General features: G+C 44.7%; 1 protein-coding gene across 6 annotated transcripts in view; it reads left to right on the forward strand.

Moving 5' to 3' along the window:
* Nucleotides 1-26,326, forward strand: part of citb (citron rho-interacting serine/threonine kinase b) — a 54,033-nt gene that overhangs the window by 25,827 nt on the left and 1,880 nt on the right. Inside the window, exons 10-39 of one of the 6 annotated variants that reach the window (XM_031830198.1) lie at nucleotides 221-316; nucleotides 528-644; nucleotides 920-1,029; nucleotides 1,135-1,309; nucleotides 2,497-2,694; nucleotides 2,794-2,847; nucleotides 4,728-4,925; nucleotides 5,904-6,097; nucleotides 6,170-6,305; nucleotides 6,460-6,564; nucleotides 6,720-6,860; nucleotides 7,163-7,285; nucleotides 7,451-7,670; nucleotides 8,012-8,182; nucleotides 8,458-8,481; nucleotides 10,080-10,253; nucleotides 10,394-10,574; nucleotides 10,861-10,949; nucleotides 11,132-11,236; nucleotides 11,343-11,512; nucleotides 16,334-16,414; nucleotides 16,572-16,707; nucleotides 16,834-16,973; nucleotides 17,093-17,185; nucleotides 17,412-17,520; nucleotides 17,943-18,071; nucleotides 18,260-18,340; nucleotides 18,523-18,601; nucleotides 24,694-24,867; nucleotides 25,736-26,027. In XM_031830198.1, coding sequence (XP_031686058.1) covers nucleotides 221-316; nucleotides 528-644; nucleotides 920-1,029; nucleotides 1,135-1,309; nucleotides 2,497-2,694; nucleotides 2,794-2,847; nucleotides 4,728-4,925; nucleotides 5,904-6,097; nucleotides 6,170-6,305; nucleotides 6,460-6,564; nucleotides 6,720-6,860; nucleotides 7,163-7,285; nucleotides 7,451-7,670; nucleotides 8,012-8,182; nucleotides 8,458-8,481; nucleotides 10,080-10,253; nucleotides 10,394-10,574; nucleotides 10,861-10,949; nucleotides 11,132-11,236; nucleotides 11,343-11,512; nucleotides 16,334-16,414; nucleotides 16,572-16,707; nucleotides 16,834-16,973; nucleotides 17,093-17,185; nucleotides 17,412-17,520; nucleotides 17,943-18,071; nucleotides 18,260-18,340; nucleotides 18,523-18,601; nucleotides 24,694-24,867; nucleotides 25,736-26,027 — 4,095 coding nt within the window. The remainder of the gene's footprint in view (nucleotides 1-220; nucleotides 317-527; nucleotides 645-919; nucleotides 1,030-1,134; nucleotides 1,310-2,496; nucleotides 2,695-2,793; nucleotides 2,848-4,727; nucleotides 4,926-5,903; nucleotides 6,098-6,169; nucleotides 6,306-6,459; nucleotides 6,565-6,719; nucleotides 6,861-7,162; nucleotides 7,286-7,450; nucleotides 7,671-8,011; nucleotides 8,183-8,457; nucleotides 8,482-10,079; nucleotides 10,254-10,393; nucleotides 10,575-10,860; nucleotides 10,950-11,131; nucleotides 11,237-11,342; nucleotides 11,513-16,333; nucleotides 16,415-16,571; nucleotides 16,708-16,833; nucleotides 16,974-17,092; nucleotides 17,186-17,411; nucleotides 17,521-17,942; nucleotides 18,072-18,259; nucleotides 18,341-18,522; nucleotides 18,602-24,693; nucleotides 24,868-25,735; nucleotides 26,028-26,326) is intronic. The other 5 variants (XM_031830199.1, XM_031830200.1, XM_020489783.2 and 2 more) reach the window with 5 other exon arrangements.

Here is a 26,326-nt window from a genome sequence, read left to right on the forward strand (position 1 = left end):
CCAGTTGCAGCCGGTTACGACAGAGCCTGGGCGCGAACCCAGGGACTCTGATGGCACAGCTGGCGCTGCAGTACAGCGCCCTTAACCACTGCGCCACCCGGGAGAGAGCATTTTATCCTTGCTGTACTGAATAATTTCATGGTGTTTGGGTCCTGAATTGAAAAGGGTGAATTAACAATGTACTGTACTGTAACATGTGTGTGTGTGTTTGTTTGCATAGCACCTGGAGGAGAGTCTTCGTGAGAGCCAGTCCACAGGACAACGAGTGGAAACACACATGGAGCAGAAGGAGAAGCTCTATGATGAGAAAATCAAGGTAGAGCCTCAAGGGACCTCTACTGTTCATCACAAACATTCTGCACCGTATAATGTTATGGGCTACTGGTGTATTTACATTGTTAGGGGAGGTTGTCGGCTATAACTGGAGCCCAGATCTCCTGGGCAGGTTCCTTGGATCCCGGTTCTGGGCCTTGATCCTGAGCTCTAGCATGGTTGATCCTGTGTTGTATCTTTCTTATATTGACAAGGTTCTGGAGAACCAGATGAAGGCAGACATGGCAGATAAGGAGATGCTGGAATCCAGTCAGAGCAAGTATGAGGAGGAGGTCCAGGAGAAGTGTTGCATCATCAGCGAACAGAAGGCGGTAAGAGCTGCCCAAGCTAGTTAGGATGTGGCCAGGACGATTTTTTACAATAATCACATGGACCTGGTTTATTTTTCCCATTAACCACGCTGACTTGGTTTATTACAAAGTTCCAATAACCTTTTGCCAGGAAACTGTGATGTGTCGTACATGCGCTGTGTTGTTCTGACAAGAGTAGTGAGCATTTGATACTTTATAAATGCGATGCAAACTGTCAGACATGTTAAGGCTGCGTGTAAATGTGCTTTGAAACGTGTCTCTTCTGTCCATCCCAGACCATCAATGCCATGGACTCTAAGATGGCCAGCCTGGAGCAGAGGATTGCCGAGCTGTCTGAGGCCAACAAACTGGCAGCCAACAGCAGCATCTACACCCAGAAGAACATGTGAGTGTTGTGGACTATTTCAGTTAGTTACATAGTTAATTAGTTAGTTAGGAAGATTGTCTACTGACTGTGCTGCGTGTATATTTATCTGTCTGGGCCGGACAGGAAAGCCCAGGAGGAGATGATCTCGGAGCTGAGGCAGCAGAAGTTCTACCTGGAGTCCCAGGCTGGGAAACTGGAGGCCCAGAATGCCAAGCTGGAGGAGCATCTGGAGAAGATAAGCCAGCAGGAGCAGAGCAACAAGAGCCGAGTGCTAGAGCTGGAGACTAGGTTGAGAGAGGTGAGGAGAGAGGAAAGAGGAGATGGGGAGAGGATGCGGGCAGACAGGGGAGGAGAGGGTAGGAAGGTTGGGGTCACATGAAGGAGGAGAAGGCAGGAAGGTTGGGGTCACAGGAAGGAGGAGAGGGCAGGAAGGTTGGGGTCCCAGGAAGGAGGAGAGGAGAGGCGAGGAAGGTTGGGGTCACAGGAAGGAGGAGAGGAGAGGCGAGGAAGGTTGGGGTCACAGGAAGGAGGAGAGGGGAGGAAGGTTGGGGTCACAGGAAGGAGGAGAGGAGAGGGCAGGATGGTTGGGGTCACAGGAAGGAGTAGAAGGGAGGAAGGTTGGGGTCACAGGAAGGAGGAGAAGGCAGGATGGTTGGGGTCACAGGAAGGAGGAGAGGGGAGGAAGGTTGGGGTCACAGGAAGGAGGAGAGGGGAAGAAGTTTGGGGTCACAGGAAGGAGGAGAGTGCAGGATGGTTGGGGTCACAGGAAGAAGGAGAGGGGAGGAAGGTTGGGGTCACAGGAAGGAGGAGAGGGGAAGAAGGTTGGGGTCACAGGAAGGAGGAGAGGGCAGGATGGTTGGGGTCACAGGAAGGAGGAGAGGGGAGGAAGGTTGGGGTCACAGGAAGGAGGAGAGGGGAAGAAGTTTGGGGTCACAGGAAGGAGGAGAGGGCAGGAAGGTTGGGGTAACAGGAAGAAGGAGAGGGGAGGAAGGTTGGGGGTCACAGGAAGGAGGAGAGGGGAGGAAGGTTGGGGTAACAGGAAGAAGGAGAGGGGAGGAAGGTTGGGGTCACAGGAAGGAAGAGAGGGGAGGAAGGTTGGGGTCACAGGAAGGAGGAGAGAGGGGAGGAAGTTTGAGGTCACAGGAAGGAGGAGAGGGCAGGAAGGTTGGGGTCACAGGAAGGAGGAGAGGGGAGGATGGTTGGGGCCACAGGAAGGAGGAGAGGGAAGAAGGTTGGGGTCACAGGAAGGAGGAGATGGGAGGAAGGTGAAAAGAGGAGGAGGAAAAGAGGCCCAGGAGAGCAGTCGACGGGTTGGGCAGAGAGGGATGCCAAATAGAGGGGTCATGTAAGGTGAAAGGTCAAGCTCCACTGTGGGTTGTTGATTTGCCAGATCAGCATCTTTCTGACTCACTGACCCATCTGGATCCCTCCTTCGTCTTCCTGACTCCTTTCTGTCTCTCCTTTCTGTGTCCTTCGTGTCGTTAGATGGGCTTGGAGCACGAGGAGCAGAAGCTGGAGATCAAACGTCAGGTGACAGAGCTGACTCTGTCGCTGCAGGAGAGGGTGTCTCAGATCAGCGGGCTGCAGGCGGCACGCCACTCCGTGGAGAGTCAGCTGCAGCAGGCCAAGTCAGAGCTGGAGGACACCACCGCTGAGGCTGAGGAGGAGATCTGTGTTCTCAGAGTGAGTGCAGGAGGGACACACATACCAGTCCGCTGTTATTACTGTGATATAATGACGTACAGTACAGCCACCAAACCTGTCTCTCTCTCTGTCTGGTAGGCCCACCGAGACGAGATCCAGCGCAAGTATGATGCCCTCAGAGACAGCTGTGCGGTAGGCCACCCCTTTGTATCACCTTTTCTCTCTCTCTCTCTACTACCTCTCTTTACCCTGTCTCTTTCTCTCTTTCTATTCTCTCTCACTCCTTTCAGGATTCGAAGGCATTAACTGAGTTGAATCAGATACGATCAGCTATTACAGATTTCCATTGGCTGTGTTTCCAGCCATCACGCTCAGTGAGGCCTATGTTTTTCCAGGAAAAAAGTAGAGCATCAATTAGGTTATCCGTCTGTTTTCAATCCCCACTGCTATTTCTACTATTTAGAAAAATATCCATTTGTTTTATGCGGTTCCTCCATATCTTTTTTGCCAAGAATAGAACTAAGTCTTGTATTTAGGTTGGTGTGATGAATAATATATACCCATATCTTTTCATACCTCTTTGTCAGCGAGCGCATGAAAACTAACCCTGGGAAGATGAGGTTATTGTGTTGTGGTGAGGGATTTAAAAACCTTCAAAGTCACATTGTTTGAATCACTGCTGGGTCTCATTGTGGTTAATACATAATGGTCTCTCTTTATCCCCTTGCCCTACTTTTGTGATCCTCCCACTCGCAAGCTGTTGAGAAAGAGTATTCTTCCTAGATTCGGCTGGCCGATATTCAGGCAATCATTCCCAAGTTTGGAAACAAATTGAGATTGTTACGCCTGGCCCCCCCATGCCTATTTCTGTGTATGGCACCAGTTTGTTCTGTTTAGATCATTGATAACACAGTGCTTCTTGCAGCCCTGCACCATTAAAAACAGCAGAAATGAAACATGGGCAAGGTTGCATTGACATGAGGTAGTAGTATATCAATAATAGATACTGTTATGTACTGATGACAAGTGTTATGTAACATGCCTGGAGGTGAAGGTCTGGGTGCTTTGGCTGTTGTTGGGAATTGGCTAGGTTTTGTTTACACATCTTTAGAGGGTAGTGAATTCTAACCAAACCCACTGTAATAAATCACAAACACCTGGATGCTAGCACCAGTGTTAATCTACCCCAGGTTCTGCTACTAGACTGTCCTGTGTTTCTGTGTGTCCTTTAAGGAAACTACAGAGCTTCAAACATGGCTTGTCCTGGAGTGAGTGAGTGAGTGAGTGAGTGAGTGAGTGAGTGAGTGAGTGAGTGAGTGAGTGAGTGAGTGAGTGAGTGAGTGTGTGTGTGTGTTATCATGAGCACCCAGTAGGATGGAGAGAGTACATTGCTGATGAACAGATCCCGGCTTATCAGTCCCATTGTTGACCTCCCATCTCTTCTGAGTATTTTGTCATTTCTGTCAGTCCTCAGCCCCTAGGGCCTGCTAGAGAGAGATGACTGATGTTTGTTCACTCCTCTGCCCTGTCGTCCTGCACGGTACAGAGCCGCCGGCTCCCCAGAGAGAGGAATAACATCTAACTCAGCTTCAGAAACCTCTAACCTTCGTTTGAATAGGGTATGCGCTAGTATGCTGGCTGATTAAGAGGACATAATGGTGCAGATGAATAGATTATGCAGTTCCCTGCTCAGCCCTGGAGAGTGAAGGCTGTCTAAGATAATCATGTTTCCATGGATATTTATCTCTAATTGCAAAATGGTTGCCTTAGCGGGCTGTAATGTACGCAGCATTCACTGAAGGAAACTCACGGTGATCGTCTCAAGTGTTCGGTAATCCAACGAAACGCTGTGCGGGTTTCGATTCAATCCATACGCTCTGGTGAGGACTTTCCACTCTTGTTCGTCTTAATGCCCTCCTCCCTCCTTCCCATTGATTGGTCATTCTATTTCACTACATGATGAACAGGTCCACCACTACATCACTACATCGTAGTATACATTGAAAACATATACTGTTGTGTTGAGATGCTGGTAATGAACCTAGTGTAATTCTTCTCCATCCCTCCCTCAGGTGATCACAGACCTGGAGGAGCAGCTGACCCAGTTGACCCAGGAGAACTCTGAGCTGAACAGACAGAACTTCTATCTGTCCAAGCAGCTGGACGAGGCCACAGACGAGACGGAGGAGCGCCTGCAGCTGGGCCAGGACGTGGACCGCCTCCGCCGCGAGGTGGCTGACCGTGAGATGCACCTCAACAACCAGAAACAGGTGTGACTCTGCTCAGTGTACAACACTCTAATGTTACTCGAATGTGTTCATGGAGAGTCTAGTTTCTCATGTTCTCAATTCAATTCAATTCAAGGGGGTTTATTGGCATGGGAAACACATGTTTACATTGCCAAAGAAAGTGAAATGGATAATGAACAGAAGTGAAATAATCTCTCTCTCTCTCTCTCTCTCTCTCATATATGCCCCAAAACTCTCCTCGGTCCTCAACAATCAATTACAGGTGACACACACAAAAACATACACACAAAGTTCAGCAGCTACTGTGATTAAGTGGAGTATAAATCAGGCAGAAGATACTGGACTGTTCTTTTGTTATGAAGCGCTAGCTCAGTGAGCAGAGAGAGGAATAGGAGGCTGTGTGACGCTCTGCTCTGCCCCTGTGGGAGGGGGTGTGTAGGCGTTCAGTAGCTTCATCTCTCAGTCTCTCTGTCCTAGCTAGTGGTTGTGTAACCAGGGATGGAAGTCATAGATGAGGGATCCGACCGTGAGTGGGAGGGATGTGTCATCCACATCGTTCCCAGGTCGTGTCAGCCCTGGATGCGTGGACTTCAGAGGACCATGGTGCTGCTGCAGCTATATTTGTATCCCAGTGTTTGTCTCAAGCAGAGAAATAGGAAGCATAAAAACCTAGCTCAGTGTTAGCCCTATGTACAGTACATAGGCGAAATGCATTGCCTTCATGAATCTATACAACTCTCAAAAGCACTTTGAACTGTGGCGCACAACCCATTGATATATGACAATGCTGATGTTGGTTTGGGATAGTATGTCTATTACTCAGAGGGCTGCTTCATTAAGGCCACAAAGCACCATGAAAAGCTCCTTAAATGGTTGTATTAGTGTACGTTTTCCCCCTGCAATCGCTCTGTGTTGTTCATGTTGTCTGTAGGAACAGAGCAGAGCAGTGCCTTCTATTCTCCTATTCTCATTTAACCTCCCCCCCACGTCCTGTGTTAGAACATTGAGACGCTGAAGACCACGTGCACCATGCTGGAGGAGCAGGTCCTGGAGCTGGAGACCCTGAACGATGAGCTGCTGGAGAAGGAGAGGCAATGGGATGCCTGGAGGGGAGCCCTGGAGGAAGAGAAGAACCAGGCTGAGAGGAGGACCAGGGAGATCCAGAGACTGCTGGACAACGAGAAGCAGAACAGGTAACACAAAAACAAACACACACCAACACACAAACACACACTCATATGGCCCCCTCTCTTACTCCTGTTCAGGCTGCGTGCGGACCAGCGCAACTCGGAGGCTCGTCAGTCTATTGAACAGGCAGTGAAGGAGCACAAGGCTGAGATTCTGGCTCTGCAGGAGGCCCTCAAGGACCAGAGACTCAAAGCAGAGAGCCTCTCTGACACAGTGAGCCTTATGTGTCTGCCTGTTCATCTCTCTCTATGTCTGTGTATCCATCTGTCTTTCTCTCGGTCTCTCTCTCTCTCTGTCTGTCTCTCTGTCTCTCTGTCTGTTTGGCTAAAGCAGACCTGTACATATTTTCTTGCCTCTGGCCCTCTAGCTGAATGAACTGGAGAAGAAGCATGCCATGCTGGAGATGAATGCCAGGAGTCTGCAGCAGAAACTGGAGAGTGAGAGGGAGCTGAAACAGAGGCTGCTGGATGACGTGGGTTATGCTTTCCTCTCATTCTGCATGTGTTGCAATTAAGTCATTAATATCATGTCATGTTAAAAATGCCTCTATTATAACCCGATATGTTTGTGCGTCTTGTGAGAAGTGAAACATCACATCATGTTTATACTGCTGGTGTCCCTCCACAGCAAGGTAACCTGCAGCAGCAGATGGATGTTCAGAAGAGCCACATCTTCCGGCTGACCCAGGGGCTGCAGGAGGCTCTGGACCAGACTGACCTGCTGAAGACTGAGAGGACTGACCTGGAGTACCAGCTGGAGAACATCCAGGTACTCCCTCACACACACTCCCTCACACATACTCCCTCACACACACACTCACTCACTCACTCACTCACACATACATACAATCACTCCCTCACACATACTCCCTCCCTCACTCACTCACTCACTCACTCACTCAAACACACATGCACAAATATGCTCATGTGCAAACACGCACAAACACATACGCACTAACACTCACGTGCGTACATGCATGAATACACACACACACACACACACACACACACACACACACACACACAGAGGTACGTTAGTAAAAATTCATTGCCTTAGTAATGTTCACTTAGCTCCACCTGCAGGCTGTGTTCTCCCATGAGAAAGTGAAGTTGGAGGGGACCATCACCCAGCAATCCAAACTCATAGACTTCCTCCAGGCCAGGGTGGACCAGGGGGGCTCCAAGAAGAAAAAGGTGAGACTGGACAGCTCACAACACAGGTACAGAGACACAGAGTGCATGAATACATTTCTAGAGCACCTTTAACTAGCGTCTGCTATGGGCTCTTTTCATTCTACCCCCAATCTTTTCTCAAAATGTTTGCCTGTGACAGTTATTATGTCTGTGTGTGTGTTCCAGGGTCTATTTGGGCGGCGCAGAGAGGACCTGCTGGCTGCCATGGTGGCCCAGGGCCAGTCCCAGGTTCCCCAGCAGGTGTCCCCTGTACCCTCTGTGCAGCCGGTGCCCCTGCAGTACAGCGACATGAAGATGGCCCTGGACAAGGAGCGCTCCCGTTGCTCTGAGCTGGAGGATGCACTGCAGAAGATGAGACTGGAGCTGCGCTCCCTACGAGAGGAAGGTAAGGACCCAGTCATCTCAAATAAACAGGAAATAATCCCACTAAAGACCACGGCTGTAGTCCAGCGCATGCTATCGCTTCAAGCAGAACATCAAACTCACACCAGGCCCAAACAACACTTCTTTGTGACTTTCCTTTGATTCCTCTCTCTCGCTCTCTCTCTGTCTCCTCTCTCCTTTCTCTCTCTCCTCTCACCTCTCTCGATCTCTCTCTCGATCTCTCTCTCCCACTCTCTCTGTCTCCTCTCTCCTTTCTCTCTCTCTCCTCTCACCTCTCTCTCTCTCCTTTCTCTCGCTCTCTCTCTGTGTGTCTCTCACTCTCACACATATACACACATTCAGCAGTCCAGTACAAGCCTGTGGACCATGGTGGTACCCCTGCTACCCCTGGCACATCGCGCCAGCAGATGATGATGTCTGCCATGGTGAAGTCTCCCGAGCACCAGCAGGGCCCGAGCAGCCTGCTGGCTACCGCTAACTCTGGCCGCAGGAAGGAGGTTGCCACCCCCGAGGGTGAGTCCTTCAGGAGGAGAAAAAGGGGACATGGGAGTGTTTATGCCCAGCTAACACACTGCATCAGATGAGACCTCTGTGTGGCCTTCAGCAGTGTGTCCATATTTCCATATAATGCAGTATAATTAAAGTAATAGGCCACCAACTGACATTATAAAGATACTTGGACCTAAAATCACTCAGGCAAGCTTTCCTGATGGCTACTACTGTCCTACAGAAATTCCTCTTCCTCCTAATGCCTTAGACCTTTGTCCTTTGTCTCTCACACTCAACAGAGAGAAGGAGAGTCACTTTTGAAAGTAAGTTCTCCTAACTCATGGAGCCCGCAATTTGCTATCCCCTTCCTTTTTGCCTCTCTACCACACTCCGAATGGGCCAGATTTGAAAAGCTCTGCACTGGGATCAAGTGGCAGATGTTTCTATAGAGTATACTATGCTACGTTATGGTTTCTAATGCTTGTATTGGAGATTCCACTTTCCAGTAATGCCTCTCTACTAAATTATTCTAGCTATTCTAGTATTCACTTCAATTAATAACTAAAGTATTTTCATAGAATGTAAGTTTACATGTCTTTACATACAGTACCAGTCAAAAGTTTGGACACACCTACTCATTCAAGAGTTTTTCTTTATTTTTACTATTTTCTACATTGTACAATAATAGTGAATACATCAAAACTATGAAATAACACATATGGAATAATGTAATAACCTAAGAAATGTTAAACCAATTTGATTCTTCAAAGTAGCCACCCTTTGCCTTGATGATAGGTTTGCAAACACTTGGCATTCTCTCAACCAGCTTCATGAGGAATGCTTTCCCAACAGTCTTGAAGAAGTTCCCACATATGCTGAGCACTTGTTGGCTACTTTGAAGAATCTCAAATATAAAATATATTTAGATTTCTTTAACACTAACATTACAATGTAGAAAATAGCAGAAATAAAGAAAAACCCTTGAAGGAGTAGGTGGGTCCAAACTTTGGACTGGTACTGTACATAAATCATAAAGACATTTTCAATCCTGGCTTGCGTCAGGTAAATCATTGTAGAAATGTAATTCAAACCAGCATATTGGATGATTGGACATTACCAGCTAACAGAAAATCAACATATCATGTTAAAAAAAGCCATTGTGTGTTTGTGACACACAGTGTATGTGTCTGTATTCTACTTGGAGAAATGAGACTGAAAACATTTCCATAGTTCTCTGTTGTTGAGCTAAACTTTCCTCCCTCTAAGTGCACAGCTTTGGAAATCTGAAGCAATTGCCTTTACTTCTGTTTGCCTACACTCCAATCCATTGACTCTCAGGCAGCTATCTGCCCTGCACCTTGAACCACTGCAACCCAGACCTGCACACCTTACAGAGGGGGGTTTTCTTTTCAGCTTTTCACCTTATTCCGCAATGTAGAAACCACAGGAGGTTGGTGGCACCTTAATTGGGGAGGACGGGCTCGTGGTAATGGCTGGAGCGGAATCAGTGGAATGTTTTCAAATATATCAAACACTTGGTTTCTATGTGGTTAATGCCATTCTATTCACGCCATTCCAGCCATTCTTATGAGCTGTCCTCCTCTCAGCAGCCTCCCCTGGTTGGAACATATTCATCCTGTTCCCTCAATGAGAAGATTCCTGGATGCATGTGTTAAGTTCCAGTTATGAACTGATCACTGGTGAATGTTGGGATCAATATGATTTACCTTTTCATTTCAGGTCCTCTTTATCTTTAACGTTTTCACATTATGTTGGTGATGCTTCCTTTCCGTTGCCTCACTTGCACAACTGTCATGACACGGTGCACTGGATTTTTTCCCTTGTTAAAAAACAAACAAACCGATAATTGTGGTTGCTATAGAGACCGTCCCTCCTCACTGTCTTTCCTGGCTGTGTTCAGAGTATGGCCACCGCATGAAGGACAGTCAGAGGGACAGGGAGAGGGGGAGGCAGAGGGAGAGCGTTCACCACAACACCCCTCACCGCTTCACCGTGGGACTCAACATGAGGGCTGCCAAGTGTACTGTGTGCCTGGATACCGTGCACTTTGGTCGCCAGGCAGCCACCTGTGTCGGTATGTCACGTTCCAACCATCCTCTCCCCATCACAATGATCAGGCACATTTCTGTTGAGCAAGGCTTTTTCAGAAGGGTGTCTCATACAGTACTGTGATTCTGGCATTCCTAGTTTGAACAGTTTTCTTCTCTCCTTCAGAATGTCATGCTTTGTGCCATCCAAAATGCTCCCCCTGCCTTCCTGCCACGTGCGGCCTGCCTGGGGACTGTGCCCTGCACATGGCTGAGGCGCTGTGCCGGGACAAGGGCAGCTCCCCTGGCTTGCAGCTGAAAGAGGCCAGCGGACATGTTCGCCTGGAGGGGTGGATGAAGCAGCCCAGGTGGGTCTGTTAATTCTGGTGTGTGGACTTCATGCCCACTACTACTGTGAAACAAATTTGACTAATAGGACTATACTATAGATCAACACGGACTGTCTGCTTACCCTTCAAGTTGACTGCATTTACACTGATTGCTAATCCCTCTCACTGTATTTGATTGGATTTGATCTGAGATGTTTCTTTAGTACTGAAGTATAGTTGTAGGCTACAGTATTATCCTCAGGCATTGACTATCTCTGTGATAGTCTATGCTGCTGGCCCAGTGACAGACATGTTTGTTCTGTAGGAATGGGAAGCGTGGCCAGGGCTGGGAGAGGAAGTATGTGGTGCTGGATGGGACCAAGGTGACCATCTATGAAACAGAGCCCAGAGAAGGTCTCACTCCATTTCCTGTCCCTACAGTACATATGATTATGAAATAGGTTGAACTATTTTCGATTTTTTTGGTTCATTCTTATTTCATTTAGCTTACAGTGTTCATGATTGCTGCCAGTTGGTGCCTTTTAGTCTGTGTATTTCTTAGTGAATGTTGATTTCCCTCTGTTTGTGTTGTTCAGACTCAGTAAAGCCACTGGATGAGTTTGAGCTGTGTCTGTCTGATGGAGAGGTGATGGTGCACGGGGCTGTCGGGGCGTCTGAGCTGCCCAACACCGCAAAGTCAGGTACCCACAAACTTGTGTTGACTTATTAACTTATTAGTAGTATCATGATCTGTGCTTAGGAAAGAACTGTTCCCCTCGTTCCCTCACTGTGCTGTGATGTGTGTAGATGTGCCGTATGTGCTGAAGCTGGAGTCCCACCCCCACACGTCGTGCTGGCCTGGACAGACTCTGTACTTCATGGCTCCCAGTTTCCCAGACAAGCAGCGTTGGGTGGCCGTGCTGGAGTCTGTGGTGGCAGGGGGGCGAGCATCTCGGGAGAAGGCTGAGGCAGATGCAGTGAGTACCACAGTACTCACCACTATGGAGTTAAATTAGTATAATTACTTACTGACATACATAACATACAACCCTAAACCTTACCCTATCCCTAACCCTAACCCTAAACCTTACCCTAACCCTAAACCTTACCCTAACCCTAAACTTTACCCTAGCCCCAGTGGTAGAATAAGTACCCAATTGTCATACTTGAGTAAAAGTAAAGATACCTTGATAGAAAATGACTCAAGTAAAAGTCACCCAGTAAAATACTACTTGTGGAAGTGTCTAAAAGTATTTGGTTTTAAATATACTTAAGTATTAAAAGTAAACGTTATTGCTAAAATATACTTAAGTATCAAAAGTAAAAGTATAAATAATTAAAATTCCTTATAAATCCTCTTGGTACCTCCTCTGACCGACACTAGAAGCTGGGATGGATGTCCCTACAACCATTTAATTCGCTCTTTCGACTGTCCATCAACTCCCGGCTGAACCCTACATCACAGCCACTGACAAAACAATTGCCTGCAGTCATTGCATCATAGTGCAGCAGGAGAGAGGGATGTCATTATGGTAGATCGATTTATAGCCATTAATCAAAATAATTATTAGATTTTAAACAAAAAACACTTTCTGTTTGTCATAGATGGACAAGATTAATATGAGATGAAAGGAGAGTTCCTAACGAGTTCAGGAAGTCAAGCTAGAGCTCTGTTCACAACGAATGTCTCGCTTTAGAAAATATGCACATTTTCTCTAACCCTAAACATACAAATATGTATTGTACAGTTATAAGGAAAGTGAAGTCTTGTAGTTAGTCATTTCATAATTTGATTATGCTATATTTAGAAACCAGATAAGTCATGTCAAGCCTTATTCATACAGTTTTGTTGAATACTAATACATTGTATAAAATATTTAATATTTGCCTATTTTTTTTATCATATTTGTACTGTGCACTTGAGCTTGTGTCCTCAAAAGTGACTACACCTCAGCAACTGAGAACTATTTTTACCAGAAAGGTGAGATTTTAACCTTTCATTGAATATGCAGCATTACTAGTTGTTTTTTATGGCTCTCTTATGATACATACTTACTTTTCGAATACATTTAGTTACATTTAACTGGTTTAAGCAAACCAGAAGGCACCATTTTATTTTATTTTTTAAATTTATGGATAGCCAAGGGCACACTCCAACACTACAAACAAAGCATTTGTGTTTAGTGAGTCTGCCAGATCAGAGGCAATAGGGATGACCAGGGATGATGTCATGATAAGTGCCTGAATTGGAAAATGTTTCTCTCCTGCTAAGAACTCAAAATGTAACAAGTACTTTTGGGTGTCAGCGAAAATGTATGGAGTAAAAAGTTGGTTATTTTCTTTAGGAATGTAGTGAGGTAAAAGTAAAAGTTGTCAAAACTATAAATAGTACAGTAATGTACAGATACCCCCCAAAACTGTACCGAACAAAAATATAAATGCAACATGCAACATTTCCAAAGTTGTCACTGAGTTACAGTTCATACAGTATAAGGAAATCAGCCAATTGAAATAAATTCATTAAGGCCCTAGTCTATGGATGTCACATGACTGGGAATAGAGATATGCAACTGATGGTCAAAGATACCTTAAGGTTGGGGAGTGGATCAGAAAACCAGTCAGTATCTGGTGTGACCACCATTTGCCTCACTCAGCGTGACACATCTCCTTCGCATAGAGTTGATCAGGCTGTTGATTGTGGCCTATGGCATGTTGTCCCACTCCTCTTCAATGGCTGTGCGAAGTTGCTGGATATTGGCAGGAACTGGAACATGCTGTCATACACGTCAATCCAGAGCATCCCAAACATGTTCAATTGGTGATATGTCTGGTGAGTATACAGGCCATGACATTTTCAGTTTCCAGGAATTGTGTACAGATCCTTGCGACATGGGTCCGTGCATTATCATGCTGAAACATGAAGTGATGCTGTCGGATGAATGACAACGACAATGTGCCTCAGGATCTTGTCATGGTATCTCTGTGCGTTTAAATGACCATCGATAAAATTAAATTCTGTTCATTGTTCGTAGCTTATTCCTGCCCATAACATAACCCCACCGCCACCGTGGGGCACTCTGTTCACAACGTTGACATCAGCAAACTGCTAGCCCAAATATGCCATACACGTAGTCTGCGGTTGTGAGGCCGGTTGGACGATCTGCCAAATTCTCTAAAATGACGTTGGAGACGGCTTATGGTAGAGAAAGCTCTGGTGGACATTCCTGCAGTCAGGATGGCAACGGCATTTCCCCACAAAACTTGATACATCTGTGACATTGTGTTGTGTGACAAAACTGCACATTTTGGAGTGACCTATTATTGTCCCCAGCACAAGGTGCACCTGTGTGATGATCATGCTGTTTAATCAGCTTCTTGATATGCCATACCTGTCAGGTGGATGGATAATCTTGACAAAGGAGAAATGCTAACTAACAGGGATGAAAACAAATTTGTGAATACAATTTGAGAGAAATATGCTTACTGTGCATATGGAACATTTCTGGGATCTTTTAATTCAGCTCATGAAACATGGAACCAACACTTTACATGTTGTGTTTATATTTTTCTTCAGTACAATTAAGTAGTACTTTAAAGTATTTTTACTTAAGTACTTTACCCCACTGCCTAGCCCTAACCTTAACACTAACAATAACCCTAACTTTATGTTCACATCCCAGATCAACTCTAACCCTAACTTCATGTCCACATCCCGGTTCCACCCTAACCTTAGCTTCATGTCTACATCCCAGTTCAACTCTAACCCTAGCTTCATGTCCACATCCCAGTTCAACTCTAACCCTAGCTTCATGTCTACATCCCAGTTCAACTCTAACCCTAGCTTCATGTCCACATCCCAGTTCAACCCTAACCCTATCCTCAACCACAACATAAACCCTAACCCTAGCTTCATGTCCACATCCCAGTTCAACTCTAACCCTAGCTTCATGTCCACATCCCGGTTCAACCCTAACCCTAGCTTCATGTCCACATCCCGGTTCAACCCTAACCCTAGCCTCAACCACAACCACAACCCTAGCTTCATGTCCACATCCCAGTTCAACTCTAACCCTAACTTCATGTCCACATCCACATCCAAGTTCAACTCTAACAACCCTAGCTTCATGTCCACATCCAAGTTCAACTCTAACCCTATCTTCATGTCCACATCCCAGTTCAACTCTAACCCTAACTTCATGTCCACATCCAAGTTCAACTCTAACCCTAGCTTCATGTCCACATCCTGGTTGTGCTCAACTCTCAACAGTTAATGACAGGGCTCACTCAGCAACAAGAGAGAACTCATCGTTTACTATAAGAGTTTGGTAAATGGTGGAAAGTGTCGGTCCTCATTCAGCTTTCACCTACACTATATATCTGTCATTAATACCAGGTGGAAATATAGACCTGTTTCCCTGGCTATTGTCTTTTAAGGTAGTTTCTCTGTTTGGATGCCTGAGGTCTTACTCATCAAAGGTTAAAACAGCATTTTTACTGTATGAGGGATATACTTTACATTTACCATCAGATTTTTCCTTCGCTGCAGCATACTTGTATGCTTGATAGGATCCTAGGTATAATGCATCCATCCATTAAATCTGTATAAATAATTGTGAATTGTTTTGTTTTTTAATCATTTACTGCAGTAGTAAAGTTTTATAAATAATCCATGGTGTCTCTTATATGTGGCGTTAATTGTCCCTCTTCTTCTCTCTCTCTCTCTCTCTCATTCCTGTTTGTTGCTTTTTCATCATGTCATACTGTATGTGGGCATGTTTTGTTGATTTGCTCTATTCTGCCTGCTCCATGGGGTTTCACTGCACATAGGCTGCTGTGTCCAAAACACAGATGGTTCTGTCTCCTCTGGTCCAGGTAAAGAGTCTAACGAGGCTACTTTTGTCTGCTTTCCTGTTGATACCAGACACACAGGCACTTTATACACGGAATTACAATTATAATACATTTACGATTACAGTACCACATTTACAATGACAAAACAGAATAATTCTGTGCATGTTTGTCTTGAGCGCGTGGTCATCTTCCTGCTGTTCACCTCACGCTGTGACCACACGCTGGTTGTCCCCACCATCCTTTCCTCTATTGTCTTATCGAAGTTGTGTTGACTGTGAGTGATTGTCTGACTGTTGTAGCACCTGGCAACTATCTTTTGTTCAATATTTTTGATTTGATGTATTGTGATCAGATCATTGGATAGCATTTTTCGCTGTATATCTCTTTACTCAAATGTCATGTTTTGCGAGGTGTTCAACTTTCATGATGAGTGAACATACTCATCACAGAGCCTATTACAGTGATATAACCAGCCCTATGCACACAATAGGCCTTCCTGTAGCCAGGACAAGTGGTCTGTGGTAGTACTGTCAGCTTTCACTTCTTACCATGTAGAGCCCGTGTCTAACTAATTTCACGGAGGGCCGGATGTCCGTGGGTTTTCACTCAATCCTTGTCCTTGGTTGATGAATTAAGGTCGCAAATTAGTAAGGAACTCCCCTCACCTGGTTGTCTAGGTCTTTAGTAGATTGGAAAAACCAAAAAGCCACAGAAACTCAGCCCTCCGTGGAATGAGTTTGACACCCCTTTTGTGGAGTCTCTCTACCCCCCCCCCCCCCCCCCCATTCACTCTGCCTGATTACCCTGTTTCTGCACCCACCCAACTACCTTAATATAAACCCACTTTCTGTTCCTATACCAAGCCTGACAGCTTCCCGACTGTGCCTCTCCCACCATACTGAACCTGTGAGCCTCCTGACCCTGTGTTTCTGTCTCCCGTCCACCAGAAACTGCTTGGGAACTCTTTGCTGAAGCTGGAGGGAGATGACAGGCTTGACATCAACTGTACTCTCCCCCTCACAGACCAGGTAATATAATGAAGAGTAAACTAGACTTTTGAGTGTATGGGTTGATAGTTTTTCTCTTCCGCCTTACCACTTTTACGTGTGTTGATAACATATGCACTATGTAGTCCCACAGTGTACAGTACACTACCAGTGACGTGTGCTCTTTCCCCTCTCACAGATAGTGTTAGTGGGCTCTGAGGAGGGTCTGTACGCCCTGAATGTAATCAAAAACTCACTGACCCACATCCCTGGCCTGGGCTCCGTCTTCCAGATCCACATCATGAAGGAGCATGAGAAGCTGCTGATGATTGTTGGTATGAAAGCCGACTTGACTCAATCAGTGATAACAGCACATATATACAGTACATCGTCAACTGTCTCATTTATTTGCCAGTCCGACTGAATTGAAGGGAGGGGTAATGTCTGTGTTTGGCCTGTAGGGGATGAGAGGGCTCTGTGTCTGGTGGAGATTAAAAAGGTGAAGCAGTCTCTGGCCCAGTCCCACCTGCCTGCCCAGTCTGAACTGGAGCCATTTATCTTTGAGACGGTCAAGGGCTGCCACCTCTTCTCTGCAGGCAGAGTAAGTCTAGTGGTTTCTTAGGGGTTGGGGGCATTGATTCAATTGGTCATCCTTTGACCGAAGAAATGCTTATCCCTTATCATAACTGTCAATGACTTTGTGGATGTGTCTGTCTACAGATAGATAATGGGCCTTGTATCTGTGCAGCAATGCCTAACAAGATTACAATTCTGCGTTACAATGACAACCTCAACAAGTTCTGCATTCGCAAGGTGAGTATCACCTCAAAGTTGAAACAAATTATCAGATGGAACGATAAACATCACTTTCTGGTTACAGAGGAAATTAAATTGACCCACAAGACAGCTCACAGTGACTAGACATGCACCTCATTTATATTGAACTGCAACTGAAGAAAAGTCTGTTCCTCCTATCAGTCCAGCAGCTGTTTTCCCTCGCTAGTTCTCTAACAACCTCCTTCTACCACCCCTCCATCAGGAGATAGAGACTCTGGAGCCCTGCAGCTGCATCCACCTGACCAGCTACAGCATCATCATCGGCACCAACAAATTCTATGAGATTGAGATGAAGCAGTATGTCCTGGAGGGTTAGTGGCTTTCGTTGTTGGTCGTTCCTCTCAGTAAACCCACTGGAACTCATGAGTACCAGAAAATGAAATGTGACCAATCCAAAAATGCTACATGTAAACAAGCCACTCCACTATTCACGTGTTAAAAAGGTTGATGCCACTAAATCCTTTCCATGGTTATTCTAATGCTGATTCTATATTTACATTTGAGTCATTCCGCAGATGCGCTTATCCAGAACAACTTGCATGAACGCTCATGCAACCCTAAACGCATAGGGTTAAGTGCCTTGCTCAAGAGCACATCAACAGATTGTTCACCTATTCGGCTCGGGATTAGAACCAGTGACCTTTCAGTTACAGGACCAAAGCTCTTAACCACTAGGCTACCTACCACCCTATCTGTGACAGAGAGCGTGTTACACACTGTGTCGCCCCTGTAGAGTTCCTGGATAAGAAGGACATGTCGTTGGCCTCGGCGGTGTTTGCTTCATCCTGCCACAGCTTCCCCATCTCCATAATGCAGGTCACCAGCACTCTGCAGAAGGAGGAGTACCTGCTCTGCTTCCATGGTGAGATCTGTCTTGGCATTTGCAATTGCAATAAATTCATCTTGCCGTGGTGATATTGTATTACCTGTTTTACTGTACATATCACATAACATTGTGTTGTATTGCCCCCACACAACCACAGAATGGTTGTAAAACATTCCAAGGTACATTCATCGACACAGTAGTTAAGGACTATTGTTCTGTCACAGAGTTTGGAGTGTTTGTGGACGCATACGGACGAAGGAGCCGCACTGAAGAAATCAAATGGAGTCGTCTGCCCCTGGCCTTTGGTGTGTACAGTATACAGTATCTGTATCTTCACATAGTACAGTTCTAACAAAGTGGTATGCGTTGTGGTGGATTTGATGTAGTATTGTCATAACAAGAACATTGCTAGAAATGTGAATCTGAGTACCAGTAGCGTATTTTGTGACTTTTGTAACGTAACCCTTTCCTTATCTGTCTTGAACAGCTTACAGAGAGCCCTACCTGTTTGTGACATACTTTAACTCCTTGGATGTGATCGAGGTTCAGGGACATGCTGCACTTGGGTAAAGAAAAAACGACCGAAACACAAACTCACACAATAAGAACTTGCACATGACAAAAGCTTCAGTATTTGTCCGAGTAGGCCTATGCGACCACAATCAATGCCACAAATTGAGAATAACACACACACTAATAGAGAAGTGATCTCCAATAACGTCCCCCCCCCCCCCCCCCCCCCCATGTCTGATTTTCATTTTCTATTCATCCATTGTGCTAAATGGCAGACATGATTGATTTTAGCATGATGTTATTAATTCCTCTCAACTCTCGGAATAGACTGATGGGTATTGTTGTTCCAGACTTGGGGCTAGATGAAATCAGATTGACATCCGCATCGGTTGTTTTGGCAGTGTCAGAGGTGGAACTGGAGCTGACAAATCCACAAGCGGCTTGCGTTAACCTTTTAACCTTTTACTGCAGTGGGCTAAATCAGGGTCATACAGCTTTTCTTGTTAAATCTACTTTGCAATGAAAGTAAACACCTCACACAGATGGGTTGTGTCATTTTGGAGGTGTTTTTTTATTGGAAATAAGAATAGAATATGTTTCTCAACACTTATACATGAATGTGGATGCTACCATGATTACGGATAATCCTGAATGAATTGTGAATAAGTGAGAAAGTTAGACGCACAAATATCATACCCCCAAGACATGCTAACCTCTCACCACTACAATAACAAGGGAGGTTAACATTTTTGGGGGTGTATGATATTTGTTATTATTATTCACGATTCAGCCAGGATTATCCGTAATCATTGTAGCATTCACATGAATGTAGAAGTGTTCTATTCTTATTTACAATAAATGTTACCCCAAAATGACATAATACATTATTTAACACTAATGTATATTGGGCACAAAATAATCTGAAATACAACCCAAGCAAACAGCAAATGCATCCAACAAATGAGTCACAAGCTTGATGTAGTCATTGTGTTCTATGACTATGGGACCAAATACTTCCCTTTTACTACTTTAATACACACAGTTCATTCGGAATGTATTCAGACCCCTTGACCTTTTCCACATTTTGTTACGTTACAGCCTTATTCTAAAATGGATTAAAATGTTCCCCCCCCCTCATCAATCTACACACCATACTCCATAATGACAAAGCAAAAACAGGTTAAAAAAACAACAAAAACATAAGTATTCAGACCCTTTACTCAGTACCTTGAAGCACCTTTGGCAGTGATTACAGCCTTGAGTCTTCTTGGGTATGATGCTACATGCTTGGCAAACCTGTATTTGGAGAGTTTCTCCCATTCTTCTCTGCAGATCCTCTCAAGCTTTGTCAGGTTGGATGGGGAGCGTCGCTGCATAGCTATTTTCAGGTCACTCCAGAGATGTTTGATCGGGTTCAAATCCGGGCTCTGGCTGGGCCATACAAGGACATTGAGACTTGTACCAAAATCATTCCTGCTTTGTCTTGGCTGTGTGCTTTAGGGTCATTGTCCTGTTGGAAGGGGAACCTTCGGCCCAGTCTGACGTCCTGAGCACTCTGGAGCAGGTTTTCATCAAAGATCTCTCTGTACTTTGCTCCATTCATCTTTCCCTCGATCCTGACTTGTCTCCCAGTTCCTGCCGCTGAAAAACATCCCCACAGCATGATGCTGCCACCACCATGCATCACCGTAGGGATGGTGCCAATTTTTCTCCAGACGTGACCCTTGGCATTCAGGCCAAAGAGTTCCATCTTGGTTTCATCAGACCAGATAATCTGGTTTCTCATGGTCTGAGAGTCTTTTGGCAAACTCCAAGTGGGCTGTCATGTGCCTTTTCTGAGAGGTGGCTTCCGTCTGGCCACTCTTCCATAAAGGCCTAATTGGTGGAGTGCTCCAGAGATGGTTTTCCTTCTGGAAGGTTTTCCCATCTCCACAGATGAACTCTGGAGCTCTGTCAGAGTGACCATCGGGTTCTTGGTTAACTCCTTGACCAAGGCCCTTCGCCCCCGATTGCACAGTTTGGCTGGGTGGCCAGCTCTAGGAAGTCTTGGAGTTCCAAACTTCTTCCATTTAAGATTGATGGAGGTAACTGTTCTTGGGGACCTTCAATGCTGTAGACATGTTTTGGTACCCTTCCCCAGATCTGTGCCACAACACAAACCTGTCTCGGAGCTCTACGGACAATTCCTTCAACCTCATGGCTTGGTTTTTGCTCTGACATGCACTGTCAACTGTGGGGCCTTTCCAAATCATGTCTAAGCAATTGAATTTACCACATGTGGACTCCAATAAAGTTGTAGAAACATCAAGGATGATCAACGGAAAGGGCTCTGAATACTTATGTAAATAAGGTATTTTATTATTTTTTTGTGCAACATTTTCTTAAAACCTGTTTTCACTTTGTCAGTATGGGGTATTGTGTATAGATTTAAAAAAATGTTTTTTCATCAATCAATTTTAGAAAAAGGCTGTAACAAAATGTGGAAAAAGTCAAGGGGTCTGAATACTTTCCGAATGCACTTTATAAGTGATACTTTTGGTTATGGTTCCCTAAATTGGGGGACAATGTACAAAGTGCTGTAATTTCTAAACAGTTCACCCGATATGGATGAAAACACCCTCAAATTGAAGCTGACAGTCTGCACATTAACATCATAGTCATGGTTTGATTTCAAATCCAAACATTTGAAGTAAAGAGCCAAAAAAATAAAAAGTGCTTTACGGGCCCAATAATTACGGAGGCCACTGTATAACTAAAACGTTTGACATAGAAATACCAGATTTTAAACAAAAATGGTGATTAATTCTGAAATAACAAAAAATATTAAGAACAGTTGACCCATGAGGCCAGTAGAGGGGAAGTTGGTCAATTGACTGCAGGTCAAGGGCTCTTACACACGAGCCGCCCTAAGCGGCAAAGGTCTCATAGACTTCAATGGGAGTAGGGCAGCGTCCTGAAAAACACAAGCAGTTGGCTTGCAGCTCCAGGCGACAAAAGATGAAATTTGCAGAAGTCTTGAGGGTCCACCGCGCATGACTGACTAATGAGCAGAGTTCATCTTGTCAACCAAACCAACAATGTTTTAATGACATTCGTCCCATGTTAGCACCTTTACCTTATCGTGGACACTGCCATTGGATGAAACAAAACCACACCCGACTATAATCTGACAAATCCCCATGCAGCCGAGTTAGAAGTTCATGCAGCCGAAGCAGCCGTCTTTGCTCTCATACTCCCTAATGACCTTCACTTCAGAAATGAGAAAAAAAAATCTGCAATATTACTGTTTGTCCCTCTTGAGCCCCTGTAGCAACCTCATAGCCAGAACACTGACAACAATGAGGCAGTCTATAGGGAGGTGGTCAGAGACCTGGCAGCCAAGACAACAACCTCTCCCTCAATGTCAGCAAGACAAAGGAGCTGATTGTGGACTACAGGAAATGGAGGGGCGATTATGACCCCATTCACATCGATTGGGCTTTAGTGGAACGGGTCGAGAGCTTCAAGTTCCTCGGTGTCCACATCACTAAGAAATTAACATGGTCCACACACAACCACACAGTAGTGAAGACTGGCACCACCACTTTCCCCTCAGGATGCTGAAAAGATTTGACATGGGCCCTCAAATCCTTAAAGTTCTACATCGGCATCATTGAGAGCATATTGACTAGCTGCATCACCGCTTGGTAAGGCGCAACAGAGGGTGGTGAGAACATCCCACAGGACCCTGAACCGCTTCTACCCCCAAGCCATATGACTGCTAATAGCTAATCAAATGGCTACTCTTGACTACCTGCATTGACTGTTTTTTGCACTGACCCTATGCACACACTGACACATACTGTATTTAGACCTCAATACACACACACACACACTGCTGCTACTGTCTATTTTCCATCTTGTTGCCTAGTCACTTCACCCCTACCTATATGTACATCGCTACCTCAATTACCTCGTATCCCTGCACTGGTACTCCCTGTATACAGCCATGCTATTTTTACACTTTATTCACTGTGTATTTATTTGTTACTGCTTTCATTTGAAAATATATATCTCTTTAACTCTGTATTGTTGGAAAAGGACCCATAAGTACCAAGTTATCATTTCACTGTTAGTCTACACCAGTTGTTTATGAAGCATGTGACAAATAAAATGAGTTTTGAACACTTCCTCAAAATAGTCAGAATTAATCTAAGATAATTAATGACAGATTTCTTGATTTGACGTTTTTGCCAAGGAGGTCTTTATTGCAGTTTTACATTTGGCTAAGCAGTTTGGTGCAGTATCATGTGCAACAAAACTAGTCGTCGTGTTGAATGACAAACTTCATGTTACTACTCCTACTAGGAGTAGTACTGTTGACCAATCACTGACGAAGGGGCATCGACTTCGGCTACCGAATTTTGACTGAATATTTTTTTGTTGCTGCATGAATACCAGGAAAAAAAACCTGCCAAAGACCAAAAACTTACAAAAATGTTTCCATGATATAGGCGCAAACTGTTTCTACTGGGAATCATACAGTAAACTTAAAGTTCAGACACTCAAATAATACTGATGTAAATGGCTATAAATCCCCCCATCCAAATGAACATGAAAACATACATTAGCCTAACAATGGTTTGACATTTATATCTAAAATCAATTGAGCATATACTTCCTAGTGTCATTTTTTACTTTCAAAAGCTAAACAGTTTCTGCGTTATGACAACATTTTGTGACGTTTTTGTTCATTTTGGTCTTTGGGGGCTGTTCGTGCAAAGACTTTAGTAGCCGAAGTCTACACCCCTTCGTCGGTGATTGGTCAACAGTACTACTCCGAGTAGGAGTGTTTGTTGTCATAACAGTACTACTCCTAAACATGAAGTGTTTGTTGCCAAGAGAAGTTCAAGTCCATTTTTTCACTTAAAAATACTGAACCAAACATTAGTTATCTTGGTTAAAATTGCGCGACAAAGACCTTCTTGGCAGAAACATCTAAATAAATTCTGACTATTTAGAGGAAGTGTTTCTTGCTATGTTGGTGCTACGATGGCTCAAAAGGAACAAACCGTAATATTGCCGTTTATCGTTTTTCAAGCGAAGGTCTTCAGGGAGTATGTGCGCACATACGTTCGCTTCGCGTAGCCGAGATGCCTTAACGCAGTAGGAATAATAATAATGAAAGGAGTGTTTTGTAACACACAAGAAGCCACTCACCTACGGTATTTGCCAGGTCATACAGCAGTTACACGTCCAACACCGCCAAAACATATTTTATGCAGATATCGGCTAACGCTGTTTAACGCTGATTAATGCTCTAGCTGAGTGAATCTAGGCCTTGGTCCTAACCCTGCATTTATAGCCCTGTTTATACCTGGTTCTAACAATGCGTCCTTTGTCCTGATCTTGTCAACATTCTGATGCCCACATTTTCAGACAGATGTCATCCGGAGGTAGTCAGAAAAGCATTGTGTTTGGATATCTTACAAGTGTAGACAGATCTGGACAGTCAAATCATTCAAACCATCATGATCTTGTCCTCTAAAATCATTGACAAGTCACACCATTACCTTATGGCATCAATATGAGTCTTAAAGCTATAAAAAAAACAACATGTGTCACACACTCCATATATAAACTCCCAGTCATTTATTGGGTAAATCACCAACCTTTCAGCATCACTGCCTTTTTCAGTGTAATGTCATTAACTCTTTAACCAGGTTATGTAGACAAACAGTGCAATTAGTGCAACCAATGACAATGGTGAGGGGTGTGTCATAATGATTAGGTCACTTAGAATGAATTGAGTGAAACTGTTAAAAAAATATTTAATATATTAGGCTATTGTTATCATATGGAAACAATGTAATATTGTACATAATATTAGCTTCAACATACATTATTTAATTCACTTTCACATATTTAATAGTTTCCTATTTCATTTATTTATTTTTGTTACATGTGATCTTTTGGTCCAACCATAATGCATAATAAGCATCATCAACAGAGGGAACATATTGGGTGTACGCTGATAGGCTGTAGAAAGAATAGATCCATTTATAAGACTTGTTCATAAAAGAGAGAATTGTTCATAAGGGCCTGAGGAAGGAAGCATGTTAGAACCAGATATAAATTAGGCTTGTGTCTGTGTACCTGTGTGTAGCCCTCCAGTTCTAGCCCATCTGGACATCCCTAACCCACGTTACCTGGGTCCAGCTATCTCCTCCGGGGCCATCTACCTGGCCTCGTCCTATCAGAACAAGCTGCGGGTTATCTGCTGCAAGGGCAACCTGGTCAGGGAGTCTGGGGAGCTGCAGAGGACCGGCTCCAGCCGGGGGTGAGCGCTCTCTGTCATGTTCTAGACCCCAAACCTTTAGCTAATGGACCGGAACTACTGTACCATTAACTACATCTATGGTGAAGGGTAGTAGATGCACATACAAGTAAACAAAGGAAACTAGAATACTAGATACACTGCGTCACAAGTCTTGTGCTAAATGTTGAAAGGGGCTTCAGTGCCACCTACTGTTCTGAGTTTGCATTGCTGTTAGCAAAGCTTGGAAGCCAAATATACACAGAGTGTACAAAACATTAAGAACACATGCTCTGTTCATGAAAGACTGACATGGTGAAAGCTATGATCCCTTACTGATGTCACTTAAATCCACTACAATCAGTGTAGATGAAGGGGAGGAGACAGGTTAAAGAAGTATTTATAATCCTTGAGACATGGATTATGTACGTGTGCCATTCAGAGGGCAAGACAAAAGACTGAAGTGCCTTTTAGTAGGTGCCTGGCGTACCACTTTTTATCAAGAACTGCAACGCTGCTGGGTTTTTCATGCTCAACAGTTTCGTGTGTGTATCAAGAATGGTCCACCACACAAAGGACATCCAACTTGACACAACTGTGGGAAGCATTGGAGTGAACATGGGCCAGCATCCCTGTGGAACGCTTGACACTTTGTAGAGTCCATGCCCTGACGAATTGAGGCTGTTCTGAGGGCAAATGGGTGCAACTCAATATTAGCGAGGTGTTCTTATTTTTTTGTTCGCTCAGTGTATCGCAGCCATTGTTATTTTGTCGATTAAAGCCCAAATCTGCATGGTAATGATTTTATCCCTGACTTGTCTCTAATTTGAGCTGAAACAACAGCAGCTTATTTGTCTCCATACATGTATTTGTCTTCTGCTCGTCTCTACAGCAGCCCCAGTAAGAGAGGTCCACCCACATACACAGAGCACATCTCCAAGCGTCTGGCCTCAGGCCCTGGCAGCCATGAGGGGCTTCACCGTGAGCCCAGCACACCACACCGCTACCGGGAGGGCCGAACCGAGTTCCGGCGGGACAAGTCCCCGGCACGCCCCCTGGACAGAGAGAAGTCCCCAGGCCCCAGACTAGACAGCCGCAGAGAGAGATCCCCTGGGAGGTTTGACGACCACCAACGTCTCCACACCGGCTCTGACCGCCGCACACAGCTCACCCCTGTCAATAAGGTACAATCATACACACCCACACTAGGAATTCCATCACTATTACATCAATTGGCCAAACATTTTAGGATTGATTGTGAATTTGGTACACTACAGTCCATTACTACATGGGTCATTCCACGAAATGAGTGCCCTTTGCGTCCCATTAATATTTTAAGTAGATATTGTGCACAAATGTATAAATTGTAAAAGCTTGTTATATTAAATGAAGTGCCCTTTAAGATAGACATGAAAAATTCAATAAATCAGATTTTTAAAATATGAATATAGACTTGCTAAAGTGCCAAAACTCAGCCTTTTAA

The sequence above is a fragment of the Oncorhynchus kisutch genome, linkage group LG8, assembly GCF_002021735.2.
Source record: "Oncorhynchus kisutch isolate 150728-3 linkage group LG8, Okis_V2, whole genome shotgun sequence".
Lineage (NCBI taxonomy): Eukaryota > Metazoa > Chordata > Actinopteri > Salmoniformes > Salmonidae > Oncorhynchus > Oncorhynchus kisutch.